General features: G+C 39.3%; 1 protein-coding gene across 3 annotated transcripts in view; it reads left to right on the forward strand.

The window, feature by feature from the left end:
* HPSE (heparanase) overlaps window positions 1-12059 on the forward strand; it is a 33820-nt gene extending 21761 nt beyond the window's left edge. For 2 of the 3 annotated variants that reach the window (XM_059922726.1, XM_059922727.1), the window contains 5 exons: window positions 368-474; window positions 1606-1720; window positions 4716-4834; window positions 6011-6157; window positions 10600-12059. In XM_059922726.1, coding sequence (XP_059778709.1) covers window positions 368-474; window positions 1606-1720; window positions 4716-4834; window positions 6011-6157; window positions 10600-10759 — 648 coding nt within the window. In that variant the 3' untranslated portion in view covers window positions 10760-12059. The remainder of the gene's footprint in view (window positions 1-367; window positions 475-1605; window positions 1721-4715; window positions 4835-6010; window positions 6158-10599) is intronic. The other variant, XM_059922728.1, reaches the window with a different exon arrangement.
* Window positions 12060-26394: the final 14335 nt, after the last annotated feature.

Here is a 26394-nt window from a genome sequence, read left to right on the forward strand (position 1 = left end):
TGCGCGTCTGGAGCCTGTGCCCCGCAACGGGAGGGGCCGCGATAGTGAAAGGCCCATGCACCGCGATGAAAAGCGGTCCCCGCACCGCGATGAAGAGTGGCCCCCACTTGCCGTAACTAGAGAAAGCCCTCGCACGAACCGAAGACCCAACACAGCCAAAATTAAAATAAATAAATAAATAAAGTAGCTATAAAAAAAAAAAAAAAAAGTTAATTGCCCAAGACCTAAATGACCGTGAAAATATTTTGTAACTATATTGAACGGATGGATCTGGGAATGCAAGGTTTTGAATATTGAATAATCTTCAGCAACATATTTGGTCAGCTTGTTTGCAATTACCGTGGAGACTTTCCTGTTCCATACATAGGCTGTTGAGGAGACCAGACCCCACAAGAAGGTTTGGTTAGGAGAGACCAGCTCTGCGTATGGGGGTGGAGCGCCCTTGCTGTCCAACACCTTTGCTGCTGGCTTTATGTGAGTGAACTTGCACTTGTCTCAGGGACCAGATAGCATTCTCCTGTTCTTCTATTCAGTTGAAATAACTCGTCAGACAAAAATCTGGTCAAAGACAGTTTCTGTGGCTGAGCTCCAAAGTTTGTGCCAGATTTTGCAAGAAAATGATTTACTAAAGTTGGTTGGACATCTTTAACATGTGCCCAAATTAATCATTGTATGAATGAGCTGCTTTAGAAGTTTTGTTCCTTAATTATGGCCCATAAATATGTCAAGCATTCCTTTCTCTAAAGAAATACATTGTAAAAGAGTGCATCAAGAGCCTCGACTCTGAGAAGGATTCTGAGTACATATAGCTCTACTCATAGATTCCCAAGAAGTTTAGAGCCTGGAAGTATGAGGTCACACCCGAGGGGCTACCAATGAATTTAAAGATGTACTAAATCACCCTCTTATCCAAGCATCACAAACTTGATTGCTTTAAAACCAGCTGGTTTACTTACATTTCATAACTCGGTTAACACTCTTAGTCTATAGTTCTGCATGCTCATATTGAGCTTTATTCTCTTTCCTCTCCTACCCTCATTCTTATAATCCCCGACTAGAGCACACATCCCTTATGCTTGTGGAGGCATGAGGAGTAGAGGAAAGAAAGGAGATGTGTATTTTGCCACTGACTGAACACGGGGGGAGGAATTGTCCATAAAAGCTTAGGGGCGATTCTACTTATTTCGCATTTTAGTACTGCTGACCACCAGCAATCCTTTCTTCAGACCTCACATGGAAATGCGGGTGGGGAGGCGGCGGGTGGAGGTGGGAAGGGCGGGTGTGGATCCCACACAGGACGGAGAATAATTGTCTATAAGGGTGGGCGTTTGTCTACTCCGCTTTGTAGATGTTGTCCTACCCTGATAGGGACTCTTATAGCATATTAATAGTCTTCTAGGATTTGTTATCATGCAGAAGTGTGAGAACACGTGAAGTGAAGGATAGTCTCTATTTCATCTGAATGACTTATTGATAATTAATACTACTTTTCTGGCTTCCTGTCAGTTCCTCCCACACGGAGGAATAAATCAGAATAGTGTATAGTTAAAACTGTGTTATTTTGTTTGCCAAACTTGAAGGAAGCTTGGCCTCACTCTGTTCCAGGTGGCTGGATAAATTGGGCCTGTCGGCCAGAATGGGCATAGAAGTGGTGATGAGGCAAGTGTTCTTTGGAGCTGGAAACTACCACTTAGTGGATGAAAATTTTGAACCTTTGCCTGTAAGTGACCATTATTTTCCTATTATCGTGAGTAGGTTAGAGTATACTAAGGGCTCCCTGTATTAACCTTTTATAAATAGTCAATTCTCTCAATAAATTCAATGCTCTCAATAAGTAGCCAAACCATGGAAAGATGAATTAGAAGAAACCTTAGAGATCACTCATTCTAACTTTTTTGTGTCTCAAGAAATTGAGACCCAGAAATAACGTTTTTAATGTGGGTTATTTAGGGCATGGTGTGGGATTTTTAAAAAAAGGAGTAATTTGAAATTTTATGACTTCAATTTTATAAGATAAACTTGAATCAAATGTTTTGCCAAGTAAATCAAATTTAAAATTGCCTGTAGTATCCAAAGTTTCAAAATTTTTTGTCATGAAATCATAATTTATTTAACTTTAAGATAAGCTAGTACCATGTATTTGTTCAAAAATATCACCATACGATTGGCTATTTTGTTAATAATCTTCAAGATATTTATGAGTAAAATCTCATTTCCACCCTACCTCCAACTACATCTGGTACTAAATCAGGAAATATAGCCTTTCTATTTAAAAAACCACCTGGAAGATATATATATATATATCTAAAAATTGGCATAGCATAGATATAGCTTGAGAAGTATGACCTTGATTTTTAGAGTCTAAAATAGCATATGAGAATATCTATTTTCTAAGAATAATTCCTAAGGGAATTGCTTGAACATTGTAGGAAAGCTAAGAAAGTCTGCAAAAAGCACATGCCAAAATATAAGCTAGGCTTTTATGGTTTGTAGATAGATTTCCCCCCAAAATTGCCTTTAGTCTATAGTGGTCCAAACTCATGGAGTACACTGTACATAACTTAAAAAAAAAATTTAGCAAAATGTCTTTGCACAAAATGGAATCTATCTTCCCCAAGTATATTATGAGTCATTTATAAAATGAGTTAAACCAAATGTGATCATTTCATTAGACAAATATCCAAAATCTACTACTGGCCCCTTCTTAAATGGACCTTGAACAAGGAAGAGAAATAAATAGTTTCTTCACAATTTGCTTCAAGTCCAATGCCTAGAAATTAGCCAGCTTATCCTGTCACTCTTTGTAAATAGTACCAGCTATTTATGTTGTTATCTAAAGCTTCTCAGCCAAACATAAACTTTTGGCTTAAGAATTCTTTGTATATGTGCTAAATATACTTCTTCCTCAAGGTTCACAAGTCAGCTAGAAAAACTTGCAAGAGTAAATGTTACCTTTGACATATGCAGAATACCAGGGAATTCGCAAAACAGTCCTGGAAGGTGGCAAGGAAGGTATCTTGGATCCATTTTTCAAATGAGGAAGTTCAAATTGAGATGAGCTTGTGTGATTTGCTGGAGGTCACACAGCTGTCTCATTGTTACTCTAAAGAATCCTGTACAAATCCTGGCTCTGAGCCTGCTTGCTTTCTACCCCCAAGTCATGGAACCATGCTACGTCTCCTTTGAAAACATTTAATTGATTCTCTTCTTGTCTCCAGTGAAAATTTTGAAGTTAAGCAGAGAAACAAAAGCTGTTTGCCTGTTGAGTCTACCTTACCCAAGCTCAAGAAGGAAGGGTTGGGGTATATATATATTGAGTGGATTTTTAAAAAAAAAACTTTTTATTATGAAAAATTTCAAAGTAGAGAGAAAAGTATACGAAGCCCTAATGTTGTTTAATCTATAATCGTACCCACTCTTTACCTCCCACCTACTGGATTACTTCTAAGCAAATCTCAGGTATACCACTTTATCCATAAGTATTTCAGTATGTATCTCCTTTGTAAAAACGTAACAAAATATAATTATCATACTTTAAAATATGAACAATAATTTCTCAATATCATTAAATATTTAGTCAGTGTTTCACATTTTCCTTATTGTCACAAATGTTTTCTTTTTTGTTTCTTATTAGTCATCCAATTTTTTTTTTTTTTTTTAATTTATTTTGGCTGTGTTGGGTCTTCGTTTCCGTGCGAGGGCTTTCTCTAGTTGTGGCAAGCGGGGGCCACTCTTCATCGCCGTAGTCATCCATTTTATACACAGCAATGTATACATGTCAATCCCAATCTCTCAATTCATCACACCACCACCTCACCCTCCAGTCACAAATGTTTTTAATTGTTGGTTTATTCACATCAGAATCCAAACAAGGTCCATATATTGTATTTATTATATCTCTTAGGTCTGTTAATCTTTAAGTTCTCTCTCCCTCTCTTTTTTTTGTCCCTTGGAATTTATTAGAGAAACCAGGTAATGTTATATAGTGTTTCCCACATTCTGGATTTTGCTAAATTTATTTCTGTGGTATCATTTAGCATGTTCCTCTGTCCCCTGTATTTCCTGTAAACTGGTAGTTAGACCCAGAGGCTTGATTTTTGTGGGGTTTTTTGTTTTGCAAGAATTCTTCATAGGTGATATTGTGTGCTTCCATCAAGAGACACATCATGTCTGATTGTCTCTTTTTTTGACCTTGATAGCTAGTGATGGTCATTGCCTAATGCACTGCTTTATTGGGCAGGGGTTGGGGGTTTACAAGGTTTCAGAGGAAATTGTTTTAGTCTCTTAAACAGAAGTTTTATTTTTAAAACTTGGCTTTGTGTGTGTATGTGTGTGTGTGTGTGTGTGTGTGTATGTGAGTGTGTGTATGTGTCTATATCTAAAAGTTTTGCTTTGAGCTTTGAATTCTTGGATGATTGACAACAAAGAATATTTAAACTGTCTCTGAGCAATGAGTTGCATCCTTGAGATTTATCTCCTAGCACGCATAGCCCTCTGAATTGTGGAAGTGTAGTCCTCCAGTGATAAAAAGCAGCAAACAAGATATTGCCCTCAGATTCGTGGTGGTAATGCAGACCAAAAGATGAATCCCTTTAAAATAGCTCTAGGATAACAGTCACACTCTTTGTAGGATAACTATTTGCTTGACACTGTTTTTGTTAAAGAGTAAGTAAAGATCTGTTTTTGTCCCTCCCCTCCCCAATCACTACAACTAGGATTATTGGCTCTCTCTTCTGTTCAAGAAACTGGTGGGCACCAACGTGTTAATGGCAAGTGTGAAAGGTCCAGACAGAAACAAACTTCGAGTATACCTTCATTGCACAAACATCAACCAGTAAGTGTGTAAGACACCCTTTACCAATCAACGAGTTTTAATTAGTAAGCACACAACTTCCTACTCTAACACCCTGTTGTCTTCTATCTATACAGTGGGTCTAAGGTGTGTCATTGTTCTTTATTTCTTTTCATTCTCATAGTGATATGGTGCCAGAGTCTAGCTAAAAAAAAAAAAAAAAAAATACGTTAAACATAGGCATTTGCAGTCCAGCAAAGATTTGTACAATGATTTAATTATCACAATCCATAATGAAAATATATCCTGAATTTAAATAAATAATGATACAAATGAAACACATAAAACTAATTTTGTATGAATGATTAATCAATTGAATGACTATGAATGAATAAAATATGAATATGAACTCATATGAATGAATAATTACATGAATATACTTATCCCTTTGCGTCATATCTGATTAATAAAGAAGAAGAATTAAAATGAGACCAATAACAACAATAACACTCATGTTTTCAAAAGTTTCAACCCAGTTTCTGGAGTTGAGAGGCCATAGAGATTTTTGTAGTCCAGTACTCTGGCCTTAGGTAGGAAAAATGTTCCTAAATCTGAGATTTTTCTCTTTTTAGTTTCAGTCTGTCTTTCCTAATAGAATAATATTAAAATGCTAATTCTAGCTACAAAAGCTACACACTGTTTCCAGTTTCAGTGAGTGGGAACTCTGTTTCTGGTGAGTGGGCCCCATTAGGAATAAGTGGGGGAATGGTTTAGGTGGAAAAATTCTGAAAAGTGTCAGTAGATTTAATTTTCTTATTTGTTTCAGTCTTTTCATAAGGTTAGGAAAAGCCTGGGTTTATATGCTTTATATTAGGAATTCACATGAACCCTGAAAATTTCCATTTTACCATTTAACTTTCCTATGTTTGAACATATATGGGCTGACTGGCTTCCTCACAACGCAGCCTAGCAAAGCAGCAAAGATCTCAAAGTGCTAAAGCCCAGAAAATGGCAGTGTGAAGAGCAATATTTTTATCATGTTTTCAAAATAGGACCACATCAGTAGTCTAATATTATCATAAATGGAAGGATACAAAGAGGGCCCATCATCACTATAGATACTAATACTTAGTATTATCCATGACTATATTTTTAATCAACTATTCAATTGCTTAAATTAGATAAATATTTTTATTGAGTTAATCTATTTGCTTTTAGCCCAAGGTATAAAGAAGGAGATTTAACTCTGTATGCCTTAAACCTCCATAATGTCACCAAGCGCTTGCAGTTACCACATCACTTATTTGACAAGCAAGTGGACAAATACCTCATAAAACCTTCAGGACCCAATGGCTTATTTTCCAAGTGAGTAATTTTCTTGGTTCATTTCAAACTTTCACCAAAAGTGAATTTTATTGGTGTTTGTCAGAATACCATGTGTTGATAGGGAGCAAAAAAAAAAAAAAGTCAACTATTTCAAGTTCTAACAATTCTTAATATTCAGGAAGTTATATATGAATACATACTAATACAAGTGTGATTCATTCAGAGAGTCCAAAGCGGAAGGATGGGACCACAAACTAGCAGTTATCTTAGGGAAATGTTTTCATTTCAGAGCAACTTGATGTATCAAGATCCACTCAATGCATTTAGATTATTTGCTCCAAAAAGACATAATTCTTGGTAACACTGTCACTAAAACAAAAATACCTATATGTAATTGCTATATAAAGGCATAGGAGTTGGTGTAAAATATTATATGGCACGAGCTGGGTGTGAGTCTCTTATGGTATCAGAATAGTTTTTTTATTGGTTAGAGTAAGAAAAAAGTGGTCAGAAATGTGCCTTTTAGGTGAATTATTTAAAGTTGGTTCTAATACATTTTAGTTATAAAAGCCTGTCATTGAATATGTCTTACAAAAGCCTGTAATCCAACAGAATACCCAAGAATGACCGTAAGGCTTGAAGAGTTAGGCACACAAACGTTGTAAGATTTCTGTCTAATATGTATGGGAAGGAGACTTCCCAAGTGGTCCAGTGGCTAAGACTCTGTGCTCCCAAATCAGGGGGTACGGGTTCAATCCCTAGTCAGGGAACTGAAAATCCCACAAGCTGTGCGGTGCAGCCAAAAAATTAATTAATTAAAATAAAAATTCATTGTGTGTTGGAAGGGGCTCTTTCCATCACGACTATTCTCACATTAAAGCATAAAAAATTGAGATTACAAAATTCTTACTACCTCCTCCCATCTTTGCAAATGCTCTATGAGTGATGTTTTCAGTGACAGCATCAGAACCTGAAAAAGTACCATAAACATGCTTTCTCCAAAGTCCTAACCCCCATAGACAAGCATTATTAACACTGGGCACCATTACTTTATTTTTTCCCTATCCTTTATTTTACTATAACTGTAATCATACAACCTCTAATAGGAAAAAGTGAAGGGGAACCCACAAGTTTCCCAAAGTATCTTTCCATATATAGCCTTTGTAGACTTCTAAATGGGCTGCATGTTTTATAAAATGCTATGGTTTACTTATTTTCCTACTGTTTAAACCTTTTTTTTTTCCCTGTTGTAAATAATGCATATTTGGATAACAGACACTTTTCTCTATTTGGGTTTTGACCCTTTTTGAAGTGGCTAGTTTTAGCATATTTCTGTCTGAGGCTGATAAGAGAAAAGCTTGTCTGAAGTAGTTGAATAATAGTTGTAGAATTAGAAGTGTCTTAAGAGATCATTTTAGATGGGTATCTAAGGCCATTCAGCTCTGTTTGATTCCTCCTCTGTTGGATCTCGCAGCCTCTGCTGGCGACTGCTCTCTGTGGCAAGGATAAAGTGAACCTCTAAGCCTTTCACCTGCTGCTCTTAGTTCTATTCTCTAGAACAGAGGATGGAAACTATACCTCATGCCTGTGGACAAGTGGGTTTAAAGGATTTTTTTTTTCTCTTTTTCTGGTAGGGGAGGTTGGCATACGTTCTGTGTTAATTTTTATTTTTAATTAGTTGTCAATGTTGTAAAAATTAACAACTACTAAAGTATCTGGATTTCTAGCTTTTCTTTGAAAATGGGCGCTCTGGCAGCTCTGGGATGTTTTCCCAATTCGATGGAGTTGAACCGGGGTTGTTTCCTTTAGACAGGTCATTCAGCTTTCTGTTCTCCTTAGTCCCTACGTGACCCTGCTGTCTCAGGCCTGTCCTACTGCACTGGCACACGTAACTTCCTTGGCCCTTGAGGACATTTGAGTTTGCTACTGTTAATCTGGAACAATGCTGAATGCCTCCTTTTCTCCAGAATAACTCTCAAATATTTGAAGGACAATTGGACTGTCTTCTCTCCAGGCTAAAATGCCCAGTTTCTTCAATGATTCTTCTCTTTGCTATATTTATCAGACCCTGTTGCATTCTGATCACACGTTTCGTGCTTTATACTTGGAAAATTGGTGAAATTGTGCATAATGTTTTATTACCCTAAGTTCTCTTCGATGAGTATATATTACTTATATTTTTCTCTCTTTAAAATGTTGCAAAAGCATCGCAGGTAAGTTTGATGAGTGCACAGTCTGCACACTTGCTCACGCTAATGACCTCAGAGGGTTAAATAATAATCACCTTTAAAAAATTATTTTTTACTTGAATAACTTGTATAGTGCCAATAGAAGGTCCTGCATAGTAAGATTTTAATAAATATTTGAAGTGAATATATGTTAACATAAAAACAGTATTTTATAGTTATCTCACATAAATTTTACCCAGCATCGCCAATTTTGCCAAATCTGTTGCTTGCTAATTCCTTCTAGCTCAATTTATCTGAAACGTGACAAGGATGTCTTCTATTTCTTGTCATCGTGTTACTGACTTAAAAATATAAAACAAGGTACTACCCTCAAAAAAAACCCTACCCTCATCTGCCAGCCTGATGAGGAAATATTCTGCATGCTTTAAGCTTACACTCAGTATATTGATAGCATCCTTTAGCTATATTTATAGGTGATTAAACAGTATAGCCAGATGGTTTATCTTGCCCATGTTTCATCATCTTAACCCAGAGCAGTATTAACTTACAATGATCAGACTTACCTTTAAACTCTGTGGCCTCCCCTAAAGCATTTCTGAAACTTTTTTGTGTACCCTTGTAATGGTCTTCAATTTCATACAGGAGAGGTCTTACTACCACCATTTAGAGATGTTTTCAAGGCCTGTTTTTGTCTGTGGTTTCCTGATGATGGTCATGGCGTTTCCTCCCACACCCCATCCAGGAACTGCTGTGATATAGGTGCTAAGACAAAGCTTGGGTGCATGTGGGCTGAGTGTAACAGCTATGCAGGCTTATTAGCCTCCAGCAGTCATGGTTATCTTATTACATCTTTAGGCAGAGAGCCCAGAGCTGGGCATTTAACCAAGGTTAAATGGAAATCAGTTTTTCTGCCGACTGATACTTAGGATAGAGTGTGAGAGATCTTTAAAAATGAAAACTTTATAATAATGTTAAATTGGAAACAATCAAATGTCTAACATTAGACAATTAAGTAAATAAACTAATATGCTCATACAACTGAATCTTGTGCAGCCATTAAAATGATGTAGTGGATGAATGTTTAATGGTGTGAACAAATGTTAGGATGTGTTACAGGAAAAAGAATCAAGTTTTAAGAGACTATATACTGTATGCTCATTTTTGTCTCAATGAAAACATCTATGTACATACATACATAGAAAAGAGATGAAGAAATATACATCAAAATCTTAAAAATGGTTATGATGAGTTAACAGGTTGCTCTTGTTGTATTTATTTATCTGAATAATAATGATGATGATAGATAATACTTTTACAGTGCTTACTATATACAAGGTACTGTTACATGTATTATATACATGACATAGATAAACTCTGACAGTAATCTAAATTTTCAACAATAAAAAACTTTTTTTCATATATAAAAATTTCATAATATAAAAAGCAATTAAGAAAAAGATAATAGAGATAAAAGCATCATTTGGAATTATGGAAGTAACTATCAGCAGAACTAAAAGCAGACTAAAGCTTTTCTTCATAAGCTCTTGTTTATATGAGATTTATTGCTGTAAGCATGTATTAATTTGATTTAAATAATAATAAATATGCATAAGAAATAACACTTGTCCTTAATTTTTTTCCACTTTTTGACTCAGTTTTGATTTTAAATTCCAACAGTGAGATGCAAAGAAAACATATTTTTTTTGGAATCTGTGGTTTAGCTAAACAAAATCATTTTTGCTTCACCACAGCAATATACATTCTACCAAAATAGCTTAACAATTTAAGAAAATGAATGCATACCTCCTGGGAAAAGGGGAGTAAGAGGGTTTATGGACATAGTTACAAGTGGGAAATTGACTGTCATTTTGTATGTTAAATTCATGAAATTCACATTCCATTCTATATATTTGCTTTATATAAAAATGTTTTCAATTTCTTACCATCCAAAAAAATGTTGCAGATCCAGAAGTATGTCATCTTCGTTCTTTTTATAACTCCATCATCTTGCCTGGTATGGATTACATGTGTTCCATTTTCTGTAAAGGGCCAGATAGTAAATATTTGGGGCTTTGCAGGCCATATGGTTTCTGTCACAACTGCTCAACTCTACCAGTGCAGCTTCAAGACCATCTAGGTCAAATACCTAACTGACATAGTGTTCAAATACAAATTATATAATATAAACTGCCACAGAAAAATTTTTTGGTCTTAAAAAGATCTCACGACTTTTATAGAGTAGGTGGAAGACACACAACTTGGCTAACTTGGACGTATCTTTCCCCTTTGCAGATCTGTCCAGCTCAATGGTCAAACTCTGAAGATGGTGGATGACCAAACCTTGCCAGCTTTGACAGAAAAACCTCTCCGTCCAGGAAGTTCACTGGGCCTGCCAGCTCTCTCATATGGATTTTTTGTGATAAGAAATGCCAAAGTTGCTGCTTGCACCTGAAAATGAAATACATATACTAGCCCAGAGACTGAATTTTTCAAGTGCATTGATAAGAGGAAAGCAAAACTCAGGCTGTAGGAAGGCGAGCAGATGCATTACAGATCAACTGGTGACTGCTTTAGGGCCACTGGGACACTCTCAGTGCTAGATTAGCACAGTATTTTGTTCTAAGTAGACCACTGTTAATAGTAATACCTAGTTCCAAACACTATGTTTGTATTCTGCATGTACTATTTTTATTTAAAATTATTAAAAATGTATATAAATACTCCCAATACAGCCAGGGGGCAAGTAAGTGAAGGATATATTATTAGTTTTAAGAAAGTGTTTAGTTGTTTTTATTTAAAAAAAAAAAACCAGTTATTAGAAGATTGTCAGATTCTTTCCTCCATATGCTTTCCTCCCATAGGGCTGCTGTCAGAAAAAGTTTACTACCACAGCCTTCAAATCATCTATAAAAGAGAGACAATCTCTTTGCAGCTTAACAGAGAGCTAAATTCAGCTGCAGCTTCACTTCCCTCTGTTCTGTTTGTCTCTGTCAGCAATACTGTGTGAGAGGACAGATGGTTAGATGTGATAGCACAAAAAAACAAACAAACAAACAAAAAAACGATTAATGGCAATTTGGAGGGAAGGGATTATGTAAACTTCAAATGAAATAAAAAATGACTGTAAGTGAAATTGATTTACCAAGAGGAGAAAATTTAATTCAATACATTGTAACCATCTGTTAATGTTTACCTTTAATCTACCTTAAATTCTTGTTTTAGTTGGCTGCAAGTAACAGAAAACCCTGATTCCAATGGCTTAAACCACCACACATTTATAATCCCACATAACAAGAAGTTCAAGTAGGGTGGGCTCCACTGCTCAGTATGTCATCAAGGAATCGGTTTCATTCCGTCTCTCTGCTCTGTCACCTTTAGTATTGGCTTCATTCTCAAGCTGGTTTCACGATGGCTGTAGCTATCCCATGGGCCCATTCAGACCTGGCAGCAGCCAGAGAAAGAAGATGAGCAATTTTTTCTGTCTCCTTCATAGACTTTTGAAGGACCCTTTCTCAGAGGTTCTCTCAGCAAAACTCTCCTCATGTCTCCTCGTGTCACGGTCGCATGGCCATTCTCCCCAATCATGGCCACCATCAATGAGATTCCTCCAATTGTCTCCTAATAATCTTTCGGAATGGAGAGGGTGTTGGGAAGTCTATAACACTGACCACTACTGTTCTGTGCTTTTATCAGTAACAGAATGTATTATTTTCTCCTGTGTCTTAATTCTTAGAAATATAATTCTCCTTATATTTATGCCTGCTATGAATATTGTCTCAATTAAGTACATTTATAAGGAACTAAAGCTGAAATTTAAAGTTTGGATGCTTTAATACCCTTAAATTTTATATGTAAGTGATTTTTATATTTTCACATTTGAAATAATGTAACTTTTATAACCTCAATATTGCATGATTATTCTTTCTTTTTTTTTAATTTATTTACTTATTTTTGGCTGTGTTGGGTCTTCATTGCTGCGCGTTGGCTTTCTCTAGTTGTGACTAGCAGGGGCCACTCTTCGATGCAGCACGCGGGCCTCTCACTGCAGCGGCTTCTCTTGTTGTGGAGCACGGGCTCTAGGGGCGCAGGCTTCAGTAGTTGTGGCACATGGGCTCAGTAGTTGTGGCTCGCGGGCTCTAGAGCGCAGGCTCAGTTGTAGCGCTCGGGCTTAGTTGCTCCGTGGCATGTGGGATCTTCCCGGACCAGGGATCGAGCCCGTGTCCCCTGCATTGGTAGGCGGATTCTTAACCACTGCACCACCAGGGAAGTCCTTGATTATTCTTTCAATAAAGCTTAAGCCTACAGATCCCTTGTTTCCTTCACCACTTTGTTTACACCTCCTACCTTTATTTGTCCTTTCAGCCTCCCCCATACCAACTTGACCTTGAAGAAAAGAGATCATCAGGCACAAACACGATTTCCTCCCTCATCATGTAGATTCAATCATGATCAGGGTTCGGTCCTGTCTATTTTTCTTTTCCCTAACACCTCTGCCACTTAATAAATTCAAGGCCCATTTTTTCACTTGTATTATTGTAATAATTTCCTAAGTGTTCTTCCTGACTTTGCTTAAAATTCTTAAATTTTGCTTAAAGTTTGCTTAAAAATTAAAATGGCTCTCCATTTCCTATAGCATATAAGGTCCTCCATAACCTGGCACCTGCTGTTTTCTTCAGCCTCAATTCCTGTTCCTTTCCCCATGAGTTCTGTTCTCCCACGCACACATTGGTTGAGCAGTCCGGACATACAGCCTTTTGTACCTTTTGCCCCTGTAACTTTGGTACTGCTCCTTCCGCTCTCCACCTGGACTCTGCTACCTCTCCTCTCTATGTGGCAAACTTTTATGTTTATTAAGACCCAGCTCAAACAGCAGTTTCAATGCCTCCCCTATCATCCAAGTAGCTTTAGTCCTATTCTTTGCTCCTATAGCAGTTTGGACATTTACTGTGGCACTTATGATACGTCTAAACTGTGTCCATATATCTTTCTAACTTGACTCTAAGCTTTTAAGAAAGAAGTTCAATATCTTAACCACCTTTGTATTCCCTATGCTTAGCATGTTGTCTGGCACACAGTAGCCATTCACATGTTTCCTTAATGACAGAGAAGAACGTTCAAATTTGAAACTAGCTTAGGTAGTTTGATTTTGAATATACAGAAAAACTGAGTGATGTTTCAAACCTCAAAAAGTACTGCCTGATAACTTCAAAAAATTTTTTAAAAATTATCACTAGAAAGCTTTTACTGTGGTGGGTGGTTATATGAAGAACAGGGGCATAGTTATGTGAAGAAAGGAGTGCTCTCAGTTGTATATTAATGAATATTAAAGGCATTATTAATAAATAGGTTTTTTTTAACTTTTTTAGAGGAAGCTTCTTGCCTGTCACATTAGCGAGACTTTTTGAGTCCATATGATTTCATTAATTTATTTAATCAATCAAATATCTTTATTTTCTGCAACTTATTATATTGGCTCAGAATTACATCTGTCTTTTAGTTTGGCCCTTGTGATTCACCTCATCTACATGATAACGGGAATTACCAAGTCCTGCTGTGAAACTTGTATGTTCAGGGCTTGTCAGTTCTGTAATTGCACCCATTTTCTTTTTTAAAACTTCTGACGTGTCTCATCAACCTATTGAAACACCTCATGGTTGATAAGTCTTTTAATTATCCTTCTAACCGGAATTTTGATGACCAACCAAACTAACATAAATACCCATCTATTTTATCTGATAATGCAATACAAAATCAAAGCAGTAGTATTCAAAATTAAATGGTAGTAGAATAAATAATTAGTTTCAACTGTAGAAGAAAATATTACCGATGATGTGCAGACCAACTTACATACTGTGTGCCTTAGAAAAATATAGTGTGAACATTCCCGTACTCACTCCATCCCTGGGTCAGAGATTTGTGGTTTTCTTCAAGGATAAGGTACTCCTGTCTTCTCCTTTTCCAATTTTATACCATTCTCAATTCTACAGACTTATGGATTAGAAAGCCCTACAGCAAGTTAGATACTTAAATATTTAACAGTATTTTTTTTAAATCTTCCCTATCATTGTCATTAAACGCTGTAAGTTTCTTTTTTTATATAAATTTATTTATTTATTATTTATTTTTGGCTTACTTGGGTCTTCATTGCGCATGGGCTTTCTCTAGTTGCAGTCAGCAGGGGCTGCTCTTCGTTGCGGTGTGCAGGCTTCTCATAGCAGTGGCTTCTCTTGTTGCAGAGCACGGGCTCTAGGCGTGCGGGCTTCAGTAGTTGTGGTGCATGAGCTCAGTAGTTGTGGCACACAGGCTTAGTTGCTCTGCAGCATGTGGGATCTTCCCGGACCTGGGCTCAAACCCGTGTCCCCTGCATTGGCAGGCAGATTCTTAACCACTGCGCCACCAGGGAAGTCCAAACACTGTAAGTTTTTATAACACCTTTGATTTAAGTTAAATTCGTTCCTTACTTTTATATATTTGATGATAGTCACTAGTTTTTAAATTGGTTCTTAGGTTACTTTATTAAATGCAACTTACATATTTATTTCAATTCCCATAGACCTTTCAAAGGACAATAATAAGGCTAGTTTATCTGATTCTGCAGCACTCCAAAATTAATAAGGCAAATATGCATATTTAACATATTCTTCCTAAACACATTTTTAAAAAATTCTTATATATCAAATAAATCACGCACAAATTTAGTAGATCAAGTTCCCTAAGCATTTCAACATCTTAAAAAACAAACAACAGTGATAGCAAACCTATATAAATACAATTTGTAGGGCTTTCCTGGTGGTGCAGTGGTTAAGAATCCGCCTACCCATGCAGGGGACACAGGTTCGAGCCCTGGTCCGGGAAGATCCCACATGCCGCGGAGCAACTAAGCCCGTGCACCACAACCACTGAGCCTGCACTCTAGAGCCCGCGAGCCACAACTACTGAGTCCATGCGCCACAACTACTGAAGTCCGCACGCCCTAAACCCCGTGCTCCGCAACGAGAAGCCACCGCAATGAGAAGACCGCGCACCACAACGAAGAGTAGCCCCCACTCGCTGCAACTAGAGCAAGCTGGCGTGCAGCAACGAAGACCAAACACAGACAAAAAAAATAAATTTATTTTAAAAAAAAACACAATTTGTACAAAAATGTCATTTTCTCATGCCAAAGTTACAAATTTACTCCTCTAGCCAGAGTTAATATAATTACCAATTCAGGTCCTCTACACCAAGTACGGTAACAATTAGCTTTTGATTAGAGAGTCTAGAGACAGGATATAGAACCACTAGTGTGTTGGGTTCAACCCCTTCCTATGCTTAAGTATCAGATGTTGGGGGTCATCTAAAGCAAAGGCTGAGACAAGGACTTGGGGTCCAGTAGTTTATTTGGGAGGTGATCTCAGGAAGCAGGTGTGAGAGATCAGGGAGAGTGAGACGGAGGAGAAGGAAAAGCCAATACTGAGGTTTGTTGTTGAATTTGCTGCAGTAGGCAATGAGAACTCAGTTCCACCAGTACCACTGAGAAACATGGATGCCTTTCATAATTTTTCTCTTATTATTCTCATATTTCTTAGCAGCTATCATTTTATAATAATTTTCATAAGGAACACCAACTTCACATAAAATAGTTTTAAGGCCTGAAGCATTACAGTTATTGATTCTACTATTTAAGCTCCAAAGGTACTTTTTCAAATTTATTTTGATTTTTATTATTTTTTATTTTATTTAAAAAAATTTTTTACTGGAGTATAATTGATCTACAATGTTGTGTTAGTTTCTGCTGTACAATGAAGTGAATCAGCTATATGTATACATATATCCCCTCCCTCTTGGACCTCCCTCCCACCCCTCCCATCCCACCCATCTAGGTCTTCACAGAGCACTGTGCTGAGCTTCCTGTGCTTTATAGCAGGTTCCCACTAGCTATCTATTTTACACATGGTAGTGTATATATGTCAATCCTAACGTCCCAATTCGTCCCACCCCTCCTTCCCCACCATGTCCACATGTCCGCTCTCTACATCTGCATCTCTATTCCTGCCCTGCAAATAGGTTCATCTGTACCATTTTTCTAGATTCCACTGCTGCTCAACATCACTAATTATTAGAGAAATGCAAATCAAAACTATAATGAGGTATCACCTCACACCGGTCAGAATGGCCATCATCACAAAATTTACAAACAACAAATGCTGGAGAGGGTGTGGAGAAAAGAGAATCCTCTGGCACTGTTGGTGGGAATGTAAATTGATACAGCCACTAGGGAGAACAGTATGGAGGCTCCTTAAAAAACTAACAATAGAACTACCATATGACCCAGCAATTCCACTACTGGACATATACCCTGAGAAAACCATAATTCAAAAGGACACGTGTACCCCAATGTTCATTGCAGCACTATTTACAATAGCCAGGACACAGAAACAACCTAAATGTCCATCAACAGATGAATGGATAAAGATGTGGTACATATATACAATGGAATATTACTCAGCCATAAAAAGGAATGAAACTGAGTCATTTGTAGAGACGTGGATGGATCTAGAGACTGTCATACAGAGTGAAGTAAGTCAGAAAGAGAAAAACAAATATCGTATATTAATGCATATATGTGGAACCTAGAAAAATGGTACAGATGAACCAGTTTGCAGGGCAGAAATAGAGACAAAGACATAGAGAACAAACGTATGGACACCAAGGGGGGAAAGTGGTGGGGGGTGGTGGTGGTGGGATGAATTGGGAGATTGGGGTTGACATATATACACTAATATGTATAAAATGGATAGCTAATAAGAACCTGCTGTATAAAAAATAAACACAAAAAAATTGAAAAATAAAAAAGAAGAAATAAAAATAATAAAATTTTAAAAAAGAATCCACCTGCCAAAACAGGGGACATGGGTTTGAGCCCTGGTCCAGGAAGATCCCACATGCCCCAGAGCAACTAAGCCCGTGTGCCACAACTAGTGAGCCTGGTCTCTAGAGCCCATGAGGCACAACTACTGAGCCCGCATGCCCCAGCTACTGAAGCCTGCACACCTAGAGCCCGGGCTCCACAACTAGAGAAGCTACTGCAATGAGAAGCCCATGCACCGCAACAAAGAGTAGCCCCCACTCACCCACACGTAGCAACAAAGACCCAACGCAGCCATAAATAAATTTATTTAAAAACAAACAAAAAAAAGAAAGCAGGTTTGCTTAACCACAAAACCAAGCAGGCTTGCTTAGCAACAAAACCAGGCAACAGAAACATGAAACATGCCCCAAAACAATAAAACAATGGTGGAATGAGACCCACATCCTGCCCAGTGAGCTCAGTAAGTTAATGATCCCTAGGACATGCTCTCTGCACACATAAAAAACAATAACTTACAGAAAGGTGCTCATTGTACAGAGACCTGAAATACTTTTGTACCGTCCTGGCTTGACCATGTAGGGACAAAAAAACTCCCCTGCCCAACCTGGAGGAGGAGCTGATGATGGAAGCATGACGTCTACTCAAAAATGAAGAGGAAAGTGGTCTTTTCCCCCTCCCCACTTCTCCTTTGATTATAAAACTGTAGCCCACTAAGTTCTTGGGGTGTTGCACCCTCTCACCTGCCCGCTTGTAAGCCTCACAAGCGTCCTATTCTAATAAATCACTTCTTATCTATCACTTTGCCTCTTGCTGGATTCTTTCTGCACCGAGACATAAAGGACTGGGCACTTCAGAGCCCCTCCGGAAACAATACCTATTGGTTTCAGATGGCAACCGAGGCAGGACAGTGGTAAGATAAGAAGGTCTGGGGTCAGGTCCTAGAAGAGTCATGGGACGCCACGAGCCAGGAATATTGGGGAGGACACTCCGCCGATGACTGCCCATTTTAGATGGGCTGATCAACCCTAAATACTTTGGGGCTCTGATCAGGCACCTAGGTACAGGCCAGGGGACAGGGAACTGGAGGAACTGTGGCAATCAACATGGATTGCCATAGAAAGGTGGCATGGATGTTTAGAGATGTGGAAGGGATCAGGTGACAAGGGAAATGGTATATAAAAAGGAAGAAACTTTACTGTTTGGGATGCTTCTGACAGGATTTGGCAATCTAGACTTTTCTTCTTAATTCTGAGACTTTTCTTCTACATTCTATGTCTATCCCTGATTAAAACTCAAGTCTATGTGTTTCTCCCAAGGCCTCTCGCCTTTTGAGCTGGCCCACACTCTGTCTGTGGAATATGTTTCTCTCTAAATAATTCCACTTCTCACCTATCACTTTGTCTCTCACTGAATTCTTCCTGTGATGAGACATCAAGAACCTGAGCTTCATTAGGTCCTAAAGCCAGGTGTGTGATCTCAGTTACAAGACCGTGGGTTCAAGTCCCAATCTGGGTTTTAGCCAGGTTCGAGTCCTTGCTGCCTGGATTCAAGTTGCAATCTGAGTTACACAGTGTTACTCCTAAATGAGAAAACTTAAGATAGATGAAAAAAAGCTGTAAATTAAACAGTCAGGGCTATGGGAAATCCATGATGGCCACTTGGCTCTTCCCGGCTCCCTGGCAAACTCCATTTTTTATTTAATGGGTTAAAGCCCTTCTTGGCTACAAGGCTGATGCCCTCACAATTTAAAAAAAAAAAAAAAAAAGGTTAAAAATGTGTTTTTCACTTGGGGCATACTTTTTGCAATTTTTAGTAATCAGGGTAACCATTTTATTGAACAAATTATACAAACCTATGTGATCAATTATCCAGACTTATTTTACAAACAAATTAACTTTAATTTGGCTATATTTGGTAAAAATAAGGGTAATTTTAAAGAAAAAAAATTACGTTTTAATAGATATAAAATTTTAGTTTTGCTACTTAAGGTCCGTATCTACTGTCTAAAACTCACTTTTCAAATAGCTCTTTGTTGCTATGTTATATTATTGTAAAGCTTAATTGAGTTATTAAGAAGGTATTTTAAGCTTGTTTCTAAAGCTGATCATTGTAATCTATTTTTGGATGAAGACTAGATGCCCATAATCTATAACCAGGGAATTATACATACTAAAAAAAAAAAAAAAAATGTAAAGGACTGTGTCCAACCTAGATAAAGGCCTCTTATCAGGTATTCTTAAGTACATCATGCCCAAGACAACTGAAGGGGATCAACTTCCAAGACTTAAGGTACTTTTCCCCTAATTACTAGAAGTGCCCAACGGAGGACTTCCTGAGCCCTGATGTCAGTCTTCCCCTCCCTTCAGCCCTTACAAGTGCCGACCCTTTATTCCAATTTGCAGCCAGACCAGTTCTTGCTCACTGTCAACAGCACTGGGGACACCTTCTGTACTCTTCCTTTGCGACAATCTCTCGGGCATTAACACCTGGTTGGGAGACTACTTTGGAAGGGATAACATCTAAAGTTGTAAGTACAAATCTTAATTAAACTGCATGGTGGATTTTGACACGGGAAGAAAACCTTTGGATGGCTAACTATTGCTCTGGTTAAAGCTGCTATAGCCATGGAAATGGCTGCTCCAACAAGGGCTATCTCACAGGTGGGAGCCGTTGCTCCAGCCGAAGCTATTATCCCAGGGGAAAACCCACCCAAGGGTGAGGAGAGACCTCCTTTTATCCCAAGCTACCCAACGGGCCCATTGTCAGCCTAGTTAGCACACGCAGCAGCGTAAGTTACCAACCAACTGCCCCTACGGTTCTGACTCCAAGAGAAATTTCTGATAAAAATCAAGGAACAATAAGAGTTCATGTGCTTTTTTCAATGTCCGATCTAAGTCTGGCAGAGGATAAGTTGGGAAGTTTTTCTGAGGATCCTGAACTTTTCACAAAGGAGTTTACTGGGTTAATGAGATCTTTTGATCTCACCTGGGGGGATTTACGGATCTTATCCCCCTGCTACACCCCTGAGAAAGGACAGCATATAATACTGGCAGCAAGAGCCCATGCTGACCAAGTGGCAGCCCAAGCCCAAGAGGGCCACACGGTACCGCAGGTGGGAGACAACGCTGTGCCCGAAGCAGATCCACAATGGAATGGCCAGATACATTTTATTGGTAGGGATGGATGGGACCATATGATTCATTGTTTAAGAGGGTATGAGAAAGCTTACAGTGAAACCCGTCAATTATGAAAAAGTGAAAGAAGACCAACAGGGACCAGATGAAAATCCTACAGTTTTTCAAGGGAGATTAGTGGACGCTTTTAAAAAGTATACAAATGTGGATCCCTCCTCCCCTGAGGGAGAGGCCCTTTTGGCTCTGCATTTCATAGCCCAGTCTGCCCCAGACATCAGGGACAAAATTCAAAAAACAACTGCCGGTCCTCGGATCCCTATGAGTGATTTGCTCCAGTTGGCTTATTCGGTTTTCAATAATAGGGATGTGGCCAAAAAGACTGAACGCACCCAGAGAGATAAACGAAAAGCCCAAATGATGGCAATGGCTTTGTCCACTTAGAGACCACCAAAGGGGAGGCCAGGCTTTCTAGGTCAATTTGACCATAGCAGACCACAAGGCCCATGGGTACCCAGACAAAATCAGTGTGCCCTGTGTGGACAGAAGGGACACTATAGGAAAGATTGTGATTGATGTGCCCTTTGCAAACAGCCAGGAAATTGGAAGAGGGAATGCCCCAGATGCCAGAGAGCGAGGGGGGCCCCTCGTCCTTTGATGGTTTCACAATCAAAGGACTGAGGGGGTCCAAGGCCCAAGGTAGCCCTGCCTAAAATTACCATCTACATAACTAATGCTGAACCTCAGGTGGTCATTGAAGTGGTGGGCCACTTGATAAAATTTCTTACAAACACTGGTGCAACCTTCTCAGTCTTAACATAAAAGATTGGAAGCCTTAACAACCATAAGAAATAAAGAAGGGAGTATCAGGAAAGAGACAGGGACACACTTTCCTGGGACCCCTTTTGTGCAACATCAATGGCTGGTCGTTTCTATATTCCTTTCTGTTCATGCCTGACTATCCTATTTTTTTAATGGAAGAGACATATTAACTAAGTTAGGGGCCACTCTGTTTCTCAAGGGACAAGGAAGGCACCCTTATCACCAAATGATATTAACAAAAAATAAAGAAGAACAGATTAAATCTATAACTGAGATAACAGACTCCATAGACCCTAAAATATGAAACACTGACGTTCTAGGCCTAGCCAAAAACAAACAGATTGAGGCCTTAAGTGACCCTCTTCCAGATTTAGAAACTGTTTGGGAAAAAATGGTTTGGATCTTCAAAATCATGGTTATAATCTCTTTTAATGACTCCTTTAATGCTTAATTTCTTTTAATTTATATCTTTTCGTAGACTCATCCTCTGATGCTTAACATCCAAGAGGGCTTAAAGGATGATGTTAAACAAAATGACATTGGTTTACAGTTCTCCCAACAGAGAAGGGACAGTCAGCCAGGTGTTTTACTCCTTCCCCAGGCAGGCCTACTTCCCATCTCAGCAGGAAGCAGTTAATGATCAGTTGTCACCCCTTACTCCCTTTTAAGCATAAAATGGTAAACACCTGGAGGGGGGAATGATAGGGACAGAGTAAAGGGACAAAGCAGGTGATTAAATAGTTAATCAATCCCACTAGGGGACTGTAAGTAGAAAAAATATGGGAGACCCCTGTAAGTTAATGATTACTCAAGAAAGCAGGTTTGCTTAACCACAAAACCAAGCAGGCTCGCTTAGCAACAAAACCAGGCAACAGAAGCATGAGACATGCCCCCAAACAATAAAACAATGGTGGAATGAGACCCACATCCTGCCCAGTGAGCTCAGTAAGTTAATGATCCCTAGGACATGCTCTCTGCACACATAAAAAACAATAATTTATAGAAAGGTGCTCATCGTACAGAGACCTGAAATAATTTTGTACCGTCCTGGCTTGACCATGTAGAGACAAAAAGCTCCCCTGCCCAACCTGGAGAAGAAGCTGATGATGGAAGCATGACGTCTACTCAAAAATGAAGAGGAAAGTGGTCTTTTCTCCCTCCCCACTTTTCCTTTGCTTATAAAACTGTAGCCCACTAAGTTCTCGGGGTGCGGCACCCTCTCGCCCACCTGCTTGTAAGCTTCACAAGCATCCTATTCTAAAAAATCACTTCTTATCTCTCACTTTGCCTCTTGCTGGATTCTTTCTGCACCAAGACATCAAGGACTGGGCTCTTCAGAGCCCCCTGAAACCACACCTATCAGTTTCAGGAGGACTGTCTACAATTCCAGAATTCATGGCAGTGGTTACGGGCAGATGCTGTTTTCATTTAAGTTTCAGGCTAGAGATTACGCCCAAACAAAATAACAGACTCAGAAACTCAGCCTTCATCTGCATCTCCCACAAAACCCAGCTCCAAGGCTCTTTTCCCCACCAAACACAAAAAACACTCTGATGGCAAGTCTGATGATTGCTCTACAGTAATGAGCCCACCAAGGGAGCTAGAAGAGGCCCAGCTCCAGAGGCCCAGCTCCCAGCTAGAAGAGGCACTCCCATTGAGGGTGACAATGGCAGGACAAAGTCTAGGACTAGTACTTCTGCATCAAGCTGCAGAGCAAGGTCTGGCTACTCTGGAAGTTCACATTTTCTCTGTGTCTCCCCTGAGCTCCATTCATCAGAGATAGGACCACATACAGTATTCTTATTCCTCATTTAAATCTCCTTAAAATGATGAAAAGCTAAGGTGGGATAGTTCCCTCAAATCTATAGAAATACACACTGACAGGCTTCTAAGAAGTATAACTAAGAATCACATCACATAGATAATTTCTACTTTGGGGACAATTTAAGTGCTTGATATGCCTGCAGAAACACATTGTTCCAAAGGCCGAGGCAATGTCTACTGAATTTGAGTCTGAGATGTCTTTGTTGAGTTTGAGAAACCAGATGAAAAGACATCGAAACTGTTAAAAGGTAAACTGAGGCATGTTAAAATTTTTAAGAGTTTATTTGAACATTTATCTATTCAAATGGTCCAGAACCAAACTGGAAGTGGTTAGGAACATGCCTCGGACAGGAGCCAGGGAAAAGACATGTGAAGAAAGTGTGAAGCAAAGAAAAAGAAATTATTTGATTGGCTACAGCTTAAAGCCTAGTTGGCTATTTGTGACTAGTTATCCTTAGCATTCTGATTTCCTAACCTTGAGGCAGTTACAAACTTAGATTTGGGTTTGCTTATTTAGGCTGCCACAGCATAGAATCACATCAGTCTAACGCCCTCCTCATTTAATTAATTTAAGAAACATATGGAGGAAGTTGGCTGTGTGATCAGGAGGCCCCCTCCAACAATGCTGACCCTTGGCCTAAACCTCTTACCTGTCCCCCAGCCACACAAGACACCCTATGGAGACCCATATCCCCAAAGAGTACTCTTATCCTAGGGCCAATGCAGCCTCAGAAGCTCCTTATAGCCCTCCCTTGAATCAGGGTTGCAAGAACTCCTGCCTCTCTGTAGCAGACCCCAACCAGAAAAATACTGTCATGTTTATAACTGGGGGAGGATAGGTAGGAAAAGTCCACGCCAGAAGGCTGGATCAGCAAGGGCTGCCACTTTAGAACTTTCCTCATCCCCAGAGGCAGGCATCCAAATCTTTAACTGAAGTGCTTATCTGATGTGAGTCTATTTGTTTTGGCTGCAGAAGAGTGGTGTCTCTGGGTTACTGTTTATCACTGCCCTCCAGTTAGGTGTCCTTAAAAGTGAGCTCATCTGTTTCCAACTTCTGAAAGAGTAAGTTGCAAAGTCAGCTGAACAAGTAAGCTTCAGGATGCTACTGCTTTGTCTCGTCCTTGGAGCATGTCTTTTATTTTCACATAAAATATCCTAAGTTGAGTCTAGGGACCTGATTGCAAACATCTGCCTGTTAGTCTGTCTGTTACTTTAAGAAAGGAAGAAGTTTATGCAGGTAAAGTTTCTATTAGGACTAGAATTGGTATACCTTTAAGTCCCCTTCTGACTCCTATATACATATACATATGTATGTATATATAAAATTTATATATGGAATATATATTTATGAATATTTGTATATTTATATAATATTGCCAGATAAGAAAAATATTTAGTTTTTGTCTCTAGTTCCTGGCACAAAGTTCCTAAAGTCCTTGGAATTTCCTGAGTGGCGTCTTTTATCATTCATAAGGAGCCCCCTTTGAGCGCACCAGAGTTTATACTAATGAGGGGACTTTCGTAAAGTCCCAAAGAATGGGGGCTGGTTGCCAGAGAAACCAACCACCTGATTAGTGGGTTGGAACTTTTAGCCCCACTCAGATCTCCAGGGGAGGGAGAAGGACTAGAGACTGAGTTCAATCACCAATGGCCAGTGATTTCATCCATCATGCCTATGTAATGAGGCCTCCATAAAACCCCAAAAGGACAGGGTTCAGAGAGCTTCAGGGTTGGGAAGTAAGTGGAGGTGAGGGGAGAGTGGTGCATGTATAGAAAAGGCGTGGAAGCTCTGTGTTCTTTCCCACATACCTTGCCCTATTTATCTGCTCAATCTGGCTGTTCCTGAGTTATGTCCTTTTATAAAAAACTGATAATTAGGTAAGTGAAATGTTTCCTAAGTTCTGTGAGTCACACTGGCAAATTAATCAAACTCAAGGAAGGGGTCTTGGGAACCTCTGATCTATAGCCAATGTAGGGAAGCAAAAATTTGTCACCCCAAAATGTGTCTCTTTGACATGGAGATATTTTTAAGCTGGTTGTTTTTAAGAAACAAATGGCTCAGGAAGAGCTTTTACCTTCTCCCCTCTCCAACTGCCTAAAAGACTTTAGAAAGAGGATCTGTTCCGGGAAGGAAGCTATCACCATAGATAACTACAGTATAATGTGAGCTAGGTGTGGTAGACAGGGAGGAACCTAGCAAAATCTGTTCATTAAAATTCTCTCTGAGTCCTATTATTTCTGTATGGTCCAGCAAACATTTGTTTACCAAACATTTGTTCTTTTCATTCTTTCATTTCTTTCTTTTCCTTTGAAGCCCCAGGCCCCTACCCCTTCTCCTTAGTCCAGGAGACCATATATACCTCATTTTACCTGACTGTCTTTGGAGGCTCTCCTGTCAGGATTCCCCATATATATGTAATTAAATTTGACTTTCTCCTGTTAATCTGTCTCATGTCAATTAATTCTGAGACCAGCTGGAAGAACCTAGAAAGGTAGAGGAAAACTTTTTTTCCTCCCCAACAATGGTAGGTCAGAAGCACAGGTAACAACCTGGACTTTTTTTTTTTTTAATTTATTTATTTTACTTATTTATTTTTGGCTGCGTTGGGTCTTCTCTGCTGAGCGCGGGCTTTCTCTAGTTGGGGCGAGCAGGGGCTATTCTTCGTTGAGGTACGTGGGCTTCTCATTACGGTGGCCTCTCTTGTTGCGGAGCACAGGCTCTAGGCACGTGGGCTTCAGTAGTTGCAGCACACAGGCTCAGTAGTTGTGGCTCACGGGCTCTAGAGCACAGGCTCAGTAGTTGTGGCGCACGGGCTTAGTTACTCCACAGCACGTGGGATCTTCCCGGACCAGGGCTCGAATCTGTGTCCCCTACATTGGCAGGCGGATTCTTAACCACTGCACCACCAGGGAAGACCTGACAACCCGGACCTGTGATGGGCTTCTGAAGTGGGGGTCAGCGAGCTTACAGAACTGAGCCTGCAACCTGTGGGCTCTGATGCCAACTCCAGATAGATAGTGACAGAACTGAGTAAAGTTATAGGACACTCAGGGGTCGCAGAGTTGCTTGATGTGTGGAAAATCCACACGTCTGGTGTCACAAGCCAAGTAGTGTTGTAGTAGAATACTGAGAGCAAACGCGGACGGGAGGAAGTGTGTCTTTTCCTTTACAAATATAAAACGAAATTTCCCAGGGCCTTGATGCTTCTGTCTACAACTGAACAGGCTGTGAGCTAGTTTTGTAAATTTATTAAGGACCACCCCGTTGCCACCACCACTGGAGACAAGATATCACAGAATCACTGTTGAGGTTTTAAAGAAAGGCGCTGAAAGACTAACCCAATTCCCTAGAATACTAAAATTCAAATGAGAGACTTGCCCATAGTCACTCAGTAAGTGATTAAATGGGATAATACATGTAAAGTACCTGTAACCGTGCCTGGCACAGAGCGCTATCCA

This window comes from Balaenoptera ricei, chromosome 5, assembly GCF_028023285.1.
Source record: "Balaenoptera ricei isolate mBalRic1 chromosome 5, mBalRic1.hap2, whole genome shotgun sequence".
In the NCBI taxonomy this organism is placed as follows: Eukaryota; Metazoa; Chordata; class Mammalia; order Artiodactyla; family Balaenopteridae; genus Balaenoptera; species Balaenoptera ricei.